The sequence below is a fragment of the Cavia porcellus genome, unplaced genomic scaffold (genome assembly GCF_034190915.1).
Source record: "Cavia porcellus strain 051 isolate PalLab524CR breed Dunkin Hartley unplaced genomic scaffold, mCavPor4.1 scaffold_27, whole genome shotgun sequence".
In the NCBI taxonomy this organism is placed as follows: Eukaryota; Metazoa; Chordata; class Mammalia; order Rodentia; family Caviidae; genus Cavia; species Cavia porcellus.
The window spans coordinates 21,194,460-21,207,665 of NW_026947510.1; the positions used below are offsets into that span (position 1 = coordinate 21,194,460).

The window sequence follows — 13,206 nt, forward strand, 5'->3', positions numbered from 1 at the left end:
ATATGAAAACTTAGATGAAATGGACATATTCTTTGAGAGATGTCAAAGAATATGTCAATTAAAGGAATTGAGTTACTTATCAAAGAATTTCTAACAAAGAAAATTAGCCCAGTATGATGGCACAAGCCTGTAATCCCAGACTCAGGAAGCTGAGGCAAAAGGATTGTTGTGAGTTCGAGGCCAGCCTGGACAAAGTGAGCTCAAGGCCAGCCTTGAACTGCACAGTGAGACCCTGTGTCAAAGAGACAAAACCAACCAACCAACCAAAGAAACAAACAAATAAAAAAGAAAACTTCAGGCCAAGCTGATTTCACTGGTGAATTTTATCAAATATTCAGTGTAGAACTGATGATATCTGTATATAATTTTTCTGGAAAAGAGATGTCAAAGAAATATTTCCAACTTACTTTATGAGACCAACATAATCCTGATACCAGATCAGAAGAAGGCAATACCAGAAAAGAAAACTACAGTTTAGTAACTCTCATAAACATAAAGGAAATTTTTTCAAAAAATTTTGAACTGAATTGAGTAATACATGAAAAGACTACCTAGAAAGATGTTTACTATTGGAAAAATTGATCAATATAATTCACCATATCTGCAGATCCAGAGATAGCATTTGATAGTATTCATTCATAATTTTAAAAATCTTAGTGGGCTACACCTAAAAGAAACTTCCTTGACCTGATGAAGAGCACATTCCAAGCCAACAGCCAGCACAGGGCCACCTGAGAACGAGGCCAGGATGTTTTCTCCACGAATGAACAGGAGGCCCTCTCTAGGGAAGTAGGGCAGTACAAGGTAAAAGGTCTGTTACATAGAAAAGAAGACATAAAACCATCTCTATTCACAGAAGAAATTACTATCTTCATAGAAAAGCCACAGAAAACTATCTGAATAAGAGTTTTGAAAAGTCATAGGTTTCCATCTACAAAATCAGCGATATTTCTATACACTATTTGTAAATAATTTGAAACTGAAATTCAAAGAAAAATTTCACTGATACTAAGTAACTGGAATTCTCACACTGCTGGTAGAAATGTAAAATGATGCAATCTCTTTGGAAAAGTCTGATGATATCACATATACACTTACATGATCAGCCAGTTTGGTTAATAATTATTTAAGGGAAACAAAGATGTAAGGACCCACAAAATCCTGGATATGAACATTTATAGTGGCTTTATTCATAAACAGAATACTCACAAATGAGCGTGGTGGGTATTGAGCAGGTCCAGTGAGCACCCATGTGCTTGTGTCCTGGAGATCCCCTGAGAGTGTCCGGCCCAGAGAGGAAACTTTGTCCCTATGTCCCTACAGTTACAGCCTGGAGTAACGAATGGCTGACAAATGGATGAAAAAACTGTGCCATACCCGTGTACTGGACTTAACAATAAAAAACAGACTGCTGATATACATGGTGAGAATGAACCTAAAGTTCATTATGCTACAGATTTGCTAAGGATGCAAGATATGGTTTCATTTTTATGACATTCCAGATAAAGAAAACTCTAGGGAAAGAAAACATCTGTGCTGCCAGCGCCTGGGTGTACAGGTGAGGCTAACTGACAGGACCCAAAGATGGTTTTGTGTGTGTGGTAGGAAACTATTCTATAGCTGGTCTGTAGAGATTCCCTGACTGTAGACATTTGTTGAATACATAGAACTCTACAATAAAAGGGATGAATGTGATTGCACATAAATTATGTCTCAGTAAACTGGATTTTTATTTTTTAAAGATTCTTAAATATTTTTATTTCTATTTTCTTCTTCTTCTTCTTCTTCTTCTTCTTCTTCTTCTTCTTCTTCTTCTTCTTCCTCTTCCTCTTCCTCCTCCTCCTCCTCCTCCTCCTCCTTCTTCTTCTTCTTTAATGTTTCCCTTCTTTCTTAAAACTTTTTAAAGAGCAATTCATCAGGGACAGTGAGGATCAGTGCTAAGTGAATGTTACAGATCTAAGAAGGAAGCACAGCTACCTAATCCAGCACGGTGGGAACCTAAGGAGAGAAAAAATTCCAAGAGAAGATGAAAACCCTAAGCTAGGAGTAAAGTGCTTGCAAAAATAAAACAAAAAAACAATTTTAAGCCAGCTGGAGAGCATATCAAGAAACAGAGTATCTTAAGAAATGAGAACTAATTTGCAACTACTCTAAACCTGAGGGGACCTAAGGAGGGTCCTCTGAAGAGTGTGGAGGGCAGAATTCTGAGATGGTTCTCAGGAGTGGCATCTCTGGTGCACTCGTCCTGAATGATCCTCGCCATGGGAGTGGGAGGCAAGCTGGTATGATGGTAGGAATTCACCCCCGAGACAGGTAACTGGTTGGTTGACTTCGAGTTCATCAAAAGATGGATTATCCTGGGTGAACATGACCTAATCATCTGAGCTTTAAAGGAGGGCTGGGTCCCTCCCACATGATTTCTCATGAGGCTTGAAGAGGCGAAAGCTACTGTAACCATGTGATAAACTGGGACCAGAAACATTCACAAGAAAAGACCTGAGGGCATCTTCTGGGAGCAGAGAGAGGTCTATAGCCTATAGGCAGGAAGGAAATGGGGACTGATTTCTGACATAATCAGAGATCTTGAAAAAAGACCCCAAATCTCACTTGATCAAAACCCAAACTACCATATCTGATTTAAACCTAGTAAGACTGTGAGAAGAGAACCAACCACCCCCACCCAGATTTCTGACCTAGAGAAACTGTAAGATAAATGTTAGTTTGTGCCATTAAGTTTGTGGTGATTTTGTTATATATCACTAGAAAGTCAATTCAAAAAGTGATTGATTAATTCAAATATATCAAATTATTTTCTCAATGAAAATATTGTCGTGGATTTACTCCCAAGAGTTCCTCAACCAATAGATACACAGAATCAAAAAGTATCACAGAAGTTAACATCAGAGACAGGAAAAGAGAAGACTAAAAGGATGGTTTTGGAGATAATCTCTACCATTTCCATCCAGTGGTAGCCACAAAAAGCCCATCATAAACTGGTGGAAAGGCCTTCTGTTGGGAGGCCTGGTCTGGCCTCCTCACACTTGCACAGTTCCTACAGGTTTCCGTTCTTTACCTCCAGGCCATGACTGTAGAGACAAAATTTCCCCTCTGGGCCAGACACACTCTCAAGGGATCTCCAGGATACAAGCACGGAGGTGCTCACTGGAACTGCTCAACACCCACCACAGTCATTTGTGAGATTGAGCACCAGCAAACACCTAAAAGAATACATGAACCACTCCATTAAGTATGTGTGAAAAACAAAGGTTTAATTTCCCTCCTCCAAAAAACAGTATTTGAATTCTTATGGCAGTTTCTAGCATCTTGCAAATTAAAAAAAAAATACTTTGTCATTTTCATTTCAATTTTTAAAAATTACACTTGTAATTTTAATCAGTTTATTAGTCCTCTTAGACTAAGGCATTGTTCATTCCAAACATCATGCAATAAAAATGGAACATTCAACAATTTACCTTAAAACTCTTTAGTCTGATGAAATCAACCCTCATAGAGACACATCTATCTGAATTCCAGGTGATGTTCTTAAGGTGTTCTCGAGATTAGCACAGAATTTGTAAACCACTTTAAGCACACACAGGACCATAATGTCACCACGTTGTATGTCTTTCATAATGTCCTTGGCCAGTCACTCAATTTTGGAAGAAGTAAAGCATAAAAGATACATTAAAGTACAATTACTTCCACATATTATCATTCTTTTAAATGCATGATGTATTATACACATTATTTTTAATCAGGTGAATGCAAAAATAAGCTTGGAAAACAGAGAGCTTCAGATAGAAAAGCTTTAAGGTTGGATATAGACAGCATGTTCAAAACATGCTTCTAGTCACATTACCAGTGGTACAATCTTGTTCTTCTGTGTCATAAAAATCAAGGTGTAAAGTACAGTGTCAAAGATCATACACATTATTTTGTCATTACAGTTGTTAACAGTGTTATGATGATATTTGGTGATATATTCACTTTATTGCCATTAAAAAAAGAAATGGACAGTGACTCACTCACCTTCTGTAACAGGAGACGGGAGGAAATGTCAAACCTATTTTAACTGTGAAAGAATCATATGTCTTAATCTCAACAAACAGCACAAACATTTCCTATATAAAAGGTGCTCCAGAGTACAACTGCAGGGAGCAGTGTTTCTATGAAGAACAATGTGGAGCAGGCCCCCTGCGGGTTTACAATGAGCACTGGCCTCAGGTCGTACCTGACATCTCATTGGAACTGCCCTTGTATTTGTTCTTAACTTTTTTATATCTGTAAGTCCATTGTCATGTGCCATATAACATTAATACCTTAAACGGACGCAGGATCTTAGGTGCATACTTTTAAAAAAAGGTCCTCACTGCCACTTCAAGCAGAATTAGACTAAAACAAATGAATGAAACTATATATATAATATATATATTACATAATACTATATGTTTTATATAAATGTACATATATATGTATATATATATGTACATACAGATTAGTAACCATAGTTTTAGGCCATGTTTCTCAAAATACAATCAACAGAAAAATATGCATCAGAATACGTGCATCCTCTGTAAAAGCGGACGTTTGTTTCTACATGATAGAATAAGTGGGTCAATAAAGTTTCTACACACACACACACACACACACACACACACACACACACACACACAGGTACACATGCACAGCCTAGCTGGACAAAACTGTCAGAAGCAGCTTTTGCCAGCTCTGGAAATCAACCAAAGGGTACAATAAGCTAAGAAGCATTTATTCTGAAAATTTTGCTTTTTAAAATTTTTTAAAAATTTTATTTAAAGAAAGACTAAACAAAACAGAAAATAGGTAGAAATAATACATACATTCAGAGAAAAAAATAAACAGTAAGAAATCACTAGTTGATGTTTACGTATTGTCGTTTTACAAATAGTTATTCAAGATACAAAAATGGAACATGAAAAGTGGGAATTCAAACAGCGGGACTGCAAACAGTTCTGTTCAACTGTCCAACAAAAACTTAGTGACATGGTTGTCAATCCTATACACTTAAACATACATGTAGTTATCCATATCTTCATTTATGTTGAGATTAAACAAATTAAAGCAGGTTAAAACAAATTAAATCATTCTGAGCAAAGAATAATAGCATTGTTGGATTTCACATCATGATACTCTTGTGATCAGCACTGGGTACTGTAGTGTCTTTTTTTAAAATTTAATTTAAAGAAAGACTAAACAAAACAGAAAATGGGTAGAAATAATACATAATTTCAAAGAAAAAAATAAACAGTAAGAAATCACTAGTTGATAATTACAGATTGTTTTCTTACAAATAGTTATTCAAGATACTAAAGTGAAGCATATAAAGTGGGGATTCAAACAGTGAGACTGCAACCAGTTCTGTTCAGCTACCCAACAAAAACTTAGAAATATGGTTACCAACCCTATACACTTAAACATACATGCAGTTATCCATATCTTCAATTATTTTGAGATTGAATAAACCTAAGCAAGCTAATATCACTCTGAACAAAGAATAATACTATTTCTGGGATCAGCATTGGGTATTTTAGTGTCTCTTTTTCTTCCAAGTATCTGTTCATTTCATCATGTGTCATAAGATCAGTTGTCATAACTGTTTATAGATTCTACACATGCATGAGTCTTAACATGTATTTCTATCCTTTATATATTAGAGGGGGAAACAAAAAAAAGCAAGACAAAACAAAACATATTCCTATAAACAAATGAAATGAAAAAAAATATAAGATCATTGTACAAAGAGTTCTGTGTTGCCTCTTGTTATCTCCAATAGAACTGGCTATATCATCAGACATAGTATAATTGGATATATCAGTACGTAACAGTATTAATAAAAACACAACTTTGTGTATAGTATAGAACTTCAAAAACCATCAGTTATCAAATCAGAATGTGTATCGTAAAATCTTGTCATCTTCAGTGTTGTTGCCTATACTCTCAGACTTGATACTATCAATCATATCAGTTTTGAATAAAATCTTCTCTGCCTCATTTCTGTTATGCTCCTTTTTTGCCATCAGTTGTCTTTTTTGCCTAAGTTGTCTGTTTATCTTCTTCATTCTGTTTTCTTCTCCATTTATTAAGGCCTCTCTGCCACTGTTCCTGGAATCCTAGTACTTTTCTGTCTCTCTAGAATGCCCTGCAGTATTCTCTGTAGAGTTGGATAGGTGGTTGCGACTTTCCCAAGTTCCTCTTTGTCTTGGAAGCATCTTGTTTCTCCATTAATTTCTAGAGACAGTTTAGCAGGGTATATCAATCTGGGCTGGAGGTTATTTTCGTTCAGGGATTGGAATATTTCACTCCAGGCTCTTCTTGACTTAATGGTTTGTATTGAGAGGTCTGCTGTTATTCTGATGGGCCTTCCTTTATAGGTTATCTGTTTCTTGTCTCTAACAGCTTTTAATGTTCTGTTCTTATATTGAATTTCTGGGATCTTGATTATTATATGCCTGAGTGTAGCTCTGTTTTGGTTGTAGGCGGCTGGAGTTTTATAGGCCTCACATATCAAAATATCATTTCCTTTTCCTATGTTTGGGAAGTTTTCCTTAATTATTTCTGTGAATAGCCTTTGTAGTTTCTTTGTTTGTATCCATGCTTCTTCATTCACATTCTTTATTCTCAAGTTATAGATTCTCTTGTCGTCTTCTAGCCTTTGTATTGTTATTGCTTGTTACCTTGTTATTTTAAAAAAGTTTTTCCTTTCATACTCCCACATTGCAAAATTGTCCTCAAGTTTGGATAATCTATCCTTAGTTTCTTTCAAGCACATTTGCCATCTTTCCACAGAGTTTTTAATTTCCTGATAATCTCTTTGAATCTGCTTCATGTATTCTATATTTTTTTATATTCTTCATCAAATGGTTCTCTCCTTTGTTTGAGTTCCTCCCGTTTTCAGTCTGTGTCTGTTTGAGGGATATCTCTTTTATTAATCTTCTTATATCCTGCTTTACTTGGCTAAATATTTCACCTTTGAACTCATCTATGAGGTCCTGAAGATATTTCTTTATGTCCACTGGTGCTGTGTCTGATATTGCATGTTTGCTGTTCTCATTCTCCTTTGTATTTACCTGTCCTGGGTCAGTGTTCTCAGGGTTGGGACCTGGGGACTTTTGTTCCTTCTTCTTCCCATCTTTTTTGCTTCTTCCAGGAGGCCCTAGTTTCTTTCTTTGTTGGTTACAATTCTTCTGAAGCATGCCAGCTAGATGACCCTTCCCACTGCCGTGTGGTAGTGAGTTGCAGACAGGGACAGTGTACGCTGGCCTCTCCCCTCCGGGTCAGTCAAGCTGCTGTGGCCTGCACTGTATTACTTTGTGCTGCCTCCCCTCCAGGTGAGTCAAACTTCTGAGACTTCACTGGGTCAGTGTGGCTAGTGTGCGCTACTACTGTAGGGACTTGATTTCAGATAACCTATTGGGTCTCAGCCAGCTCACTCCACCAATCCTGTTTGGGAAGGGAACAACTGACTGAAGTCATTGCTGCCCCTTGTACTTGTCAGTCCTGCCTGGTCCCAGAATGTTGTCTGCCAGAGCCCCCTTTTCTATGGAATGGCTCCACTCCCGTTACTCACCACAGGTCGATGTAGGCACCCTGCCAACTCAGCTCTACGTTCAGCTCACCGACCCCCAAACTCAATATAACTGTGCCTCCAGTGAGTTGAAGTGGCAGGACCTTGGATGGCTCAGCAAGTCACGGCAGGACCTTGGCAAGTTGTGGCGGGATCTTGGATGGTTGGCAAGTCACCTGCTGCGGAGGAAACCTTGAACCTTTAGCTATTCCAGTAATAGTACCGGGACTGTATGTTTGGTTCTTCTCACCTTAATTTCTTCTTGGGATGAGAGAATTCATCTCCCTTTGTTTGGGGCTCCCCACTCTGTATTATGTTGAATTCTAAGTTGACTGTCTCAGGGAGCCTCTGTAGCCAGTTGTTATCTATCTGCCATCTTTGCTCCTCCCCCTATTCTGAAAATTTTGAACACTGAGTAAAATAGCACAAGTCTATCACATTCTTGCCTGGGATGCATCCATCATTCCCCTAATTTTGTTTTTCTACCCTGTAGCTCAGCCAGTGTAGAACACTGCCAGAGAAAAGTCATCCATTGGGAACCCCGTAAGGTAACTGGTTATCTCAGTATATGGCTCCATTATCTCAAAGTTGCAATACCATTTGAACAATGAACTGGAAGATTAGTCAGGATATTATAGGGAGTTTGAGAAAGTTAGAGTGTCATAGGGCAAGAGTACACAAAAAATTCTTCCTGTATCTTAAATTGGCCAGAGGCTGTCTACATATGTAGCAAGATTAGAATGGGCCCAAGTCACCTACAAATCCCTGGATGATACAGGCTCTCTGCATGCACAGAATTGACATAAAAGGCTGGGGAAAAGTAAAAGTGAAGAAGACTTGAAAGAGGTTAGTTAAAAACTTGAATACGCTTCCTAGCCCATGCACATATCTATCAGCAGAGAGTGGAAAATACTGGGTCAAAATGTTGACTACCATTTCTAACTAATTATGGGTTGAACACTAAGTTTTTAAAATTCAAGGTTAAATCCTAGTGTTGCTTAAAAATAAAAATAAGGAGGCCAAAATGGCTGTGAGACTTGCCACTTCATTTAAAAATGTGTGGGCCAAGGACAGGTGCCGGCCTTAGAGAACTTCTTTGTCATTCCATCCCCACTTGAGTCCTTCATCGAGAACATCCCAGGGCACGCACAACTACCAGTGCTTCTCCACGAGGACAAGACCATCCCTGATGTGTCTAGCCAGCCCCAGGTCACTCCAGGCTCCAATGTGGAGTGACTGAAGGAAACATGAGCAACCCCACTGACAGGGAGGAGGCTGCCTCCCCTGTGCCTGCAATAAAAATGGGAAAACCAGACAGTAAATAAACAAAATAAATAAATAAATAAATTACACAGTCACCAGAGGCCACATATTGTAGAGGAGATAGATTTTACATAGTGAAAGGTGAGAGAGGAAGGGTTCAGAGAGGAAAGGAAAAAAAGAAGAATAAGAAAAAGAGAGTAAAAGAATAACAACAGCAAACAAAATAGCTTCAAAATAAAGGATATTAAACTTCTTATAGCAATAATTACCTTATATGTTAATGGCCTAAATATACCAATGAAAGACAAAGAGTATCAGGGTGGATTAAAAATAAAGACCCAACTACATGCTATTCACAAAAAATTCACTCAATGTTAAAGAATAGAAAAAGACAAACTATGCAAACACTAATTAAAATAAAGCTAGAATAGCTATGTTAGTTTTTGGTGAGGCATGTTACAGTGCAAGAAGAATTATCTGGGAACATGAAAGGTATTGTGTAATAATAAGAGGTTAAATATCCAAGAAGACATTATAATATAATGTGTATGTCCCCAATAACACAGTGCAAAAACTGATAGAACAGAAGGGGCACGATGGCACATGCCTGCAATCCCAGCGCTTAGAGGTTGAGGCAGGAGAATCCTTTCAAGTTCAAAACCAGTCTGGGTTACAAAGTGAGCTCAAGGCCAGCCTGAAACTGCATAGCAAACCCTGTCTCAAAAAGACAAAACAAAACAAAACAGATAGAATAATAAAAAGAAACAGAAAAACTCACTATTGTGTCTGGAGACCTCAACCCATTCTATGAGTAATTTACAGACTCAGCTGTCAACATCAGTAAACTGAGTACAGCATCACTATCAAACTAATGAATCCTATTGACATATATGGAATACTTCATCCAACAACCACAGAATATGCATTCTTCGCACAAGATACAAGCAGGAAAATGTAATATTCAAAGGATTCAGGTAGGAAAATTCAAAGACAAGCCACACACTGATAAAAAATATTTTTAAGTCATATAATTGATAAAAGACTTGTTTCCAAATATATAAAGAATTCATACAATTCAACAAGACAAACAACCAAATTTTTTAAAATTGGCTAAAAACTTGAACAGATATTTCTTTGAAGAAGATTGCTGATGGGACTAGAAAATAGTGTAGTCACTTTGGAAAATAATTTACAGTTTATTAAAATGAACAGAAAACCCACTCTTCCACTCCAAGTAATTCATCCACAAGAAATGAAAAGACAGATTCATACAGATGGTAAAAATTTTTTTTTGGAAAGGGACGATTTTTCTTAATTAAGTTTATTGGTACATTTTCAATATATAATGATCACATTCATCATAAAGAATTTGTACTTGTACATGATCAAAATATATATTGTATATATATTGATTGTATATATACAATCAAAAAATACAGTTATTCTTTTTTTCCCCATTCCTCTACCCTCTCTTCAACTACTCTTCTCTTGTTTACAAAAGCTTTGTTTTCATTTTTTCCTTCTTGTTTTTTCTTTTCCATTCCTTTTATACATGAATGTTCATAGACACATTATTCACAACAGACAAAATTAGAAATCCATGTCTATCAGTTGATGGGTCAATAATCAAGTATTGTATAATTTTATGTAACTGAAATGCCCAGGAAAATAAATTTACAGGAAAAAATTAGTGATTGTCATTGGGGTAGCTACTAGGATTGACTTCAACTTTTGGGAGAATGGATATGTTGTGAAACTGGACGGCAGAGATGGTGGTCCAAGTAGAAGGATTTCCCAAAGTCACTGAATCACTTACTTACATACAATAGGTAAACTCTGTAGTGTTAAATTATACATTAAAATAAATATTAATATATAATTTAACACTACACGTATGTAAGCTATTATAACAGCATCACAGGGCACTCCTAGGCCCTGCTCAGGACTACTGATTCAGGATTTCTAGAAATTGTATGTACTCTAACAAATTCACTGGGTGATTTTCTTGTAAAAGGAAAATGTTTCAGGTCACTTTATCTAGGACTCAATAATGTTTCATATAAGGATACAGTTAATTAAAAATCATAAAATTCAAGCAAGAAAAGTTAATTTGTTTCAACTAGGGTTCAATACCTCCCAAGCTGGTATCAAGGTAAACCTTAATTATCATTAGTTATTAAAAGGTGAATAATACATAAAGTCTCCTTCTTCATAGAAAGTTAGTTGAATGGCTTAAGTAAAAAGGTTTCGTTTTCCTTTTTCTTTCTTTCATTTTTTTGGGCTAGAATTTCCATATCTTTAATACACTACTAATGTTCATTTTGAATTACCAACTTGGAAATTGAACAACTTTGGAAATGCAAAATTTCCCAAGTTTGATCATGGAACATTTTCCCCTCTGACTACACTTCTAATTCATGGGAAAATCACCTTAGATCATGAAAAACTCCAAACTATAACTTATGGAAATAAAATATTATATATTGAGAGAACAAATAATATATAGGTCTTAGGCAATGAAAAATCTTAAGAATTCAGATGAAAGAATGATAAATTCCTTTTTAATGATAATTCCATCCTTACTGGTGGATGAAAAAATAATATACTGGGAAGGTGATCATTTCATATGACTATTTGCTCAGAAGACTTGGTTCATAAAGTTAAGTTTTGACTCAGTAGAATATAACAACTTACAAAAGTATAGAGGGAAAAGTACAATAGCTTGAGGAAAGATTTGGTGTGTAAGCCCACAGTCTCAACTTGGTCCTACTCCTCACTGCCTTCCCGACTCTGAATTACGAGCCTCTGAAGAATTGCTAAGATTCCAGAGCTGTGTTGTAAACATCAGACAGTTTGCTTTCCATAGAATGTGGAGACTTAAGTGTTTGCCTTTGACCAATAACCCCAAGGCACATGAACAGTCTTAGCACTAAGGTAGTTCTGTCAAAGGGACATGACCTATAAATTCTGATGCTGAATTAATTGTAGCTTTTTGAAAACCAAAAGTAAGTGGAAGTGACCTGGGGCTTACAACAAGAAAGAAAATATTGTACTTAGGAGAAGCCAACTGGATACCAAGAAGCCAGAGGATGCCTATGTAGACAGGCAGGAAAGAACTAGAATTAGTTTTCTGTTGATAGTTTAAAGATACACTTATTCCTGAAACACTACCATTTGTCAGAAAACAATTTCATGCAGAGTGGCTGAACTGTGACTCATTGCTTAGTCCAAAGAGCAATGAAAGTTAGAGGAAAAGTCAGGACTGGGAGGGTGCATCCTGTCCTAGAAAGGTTACCTCCGGAATCTCCCTGGGTAACTTGGTCTGTTAACTGTGGATAGCCTTGGATAAAGGCTTCTGGGTGAAAGACAATGCTTTCCCAGTTGCCACTGTCATTTTTTGAACTGGACACTGTTACTGTGATGCTGTTATGATAGCTTACATACGTATATCCCTCTTACCATGCCCCTTGGACAAATGTCTAGGTGTAGCAGTTAGCTAAAGCATAAATTCATGTATTCTAAATTTGTTCTCCTATAAAAGTTCTCTTTACCACTAAAAAAGGGGCTTAGAAATAAAGTCTCAAAATATTGTAGGTTTCATACAAAGGCCAGCTCAGAGCGGGACCAAAACCAGTGAAGGAAACAACACTCATATGTCCACAATGATGCCGTGAGGTATAAGTGCACATTCCAAATCATCATAATAGTGCTGTGGGTATATGAACAAATTCAAGTCATATCCTGACCAATTGTCCATAATCTGTGAGTAACATTATCTTGGTTATGGGGCTTTTCATTAGAAATTACTTCAAAATATAAGCAGGACTACTCCATTGCTATCATCTATCCACCCCCATCCTGGTCTGTGCACCATCTCTTCCCACTGGATTATTTTAGTAGCTGCTAAGCCTGGCTCACTTCTTCCTCTTTCACAGCTGGAATGCTCCTTTTCTCACACACACATTAGAGAAATGCAAATAAAAACACAACACTAAGATTCTTAGTCCAGAGAAGATGGCTACCATCAAGAACAAAAACAAATTCTGATGAGGTTGTGGGGAAAAAAAGAATCATTTTACACTGTTGATGTGATGTAAACTAGTACAACTTATATCAAAGTCAGTATGGAGATTCCTCAAAAAATTAAAAGTAGAAAGTCCATGTGACCCAGCTAAGCATCATCTGGGTGTCTTTCTGAAAGAGCTAAAGACACTGTATTACAATGACACTTGCATAGCCATATTGATAGGAGCACAACTCACAATAACTAAATCTTGAAAGCAGCCTCTATGTCTGTCAGCAGACAAATGGATAAAGAAAATGTGGTAACAGAAACACTG

The 13,206-nt window shown here is 36.9% G+C and overlaps 1 protein-coding gene across 1 annotated transcript in view; it reads right to left on the minus strand.

Moving 5' to 3' along the window:
* The window catches only part of Prtfdc1 (phosphoribosyl transferase domain containing 1), a 76,250-nt gene extending 63,627 nt beyond the window's left edge, over positions 1–12,623 (minus strand). Inside the window, 3 exon segments of the mRNA XM_003463170.1 lie at positions 3,474–3,556; positions 3,559–3,659; positions 12,523–12,623. Coding sequence (XP_003463218.1) covers positions 3,474–3,556; positions 3,559–3,659; positions 12,523–12,623 — 285 coding nt within the window.
* Positions 12,624–13,206: the final 583 nt, after the last annotated feature.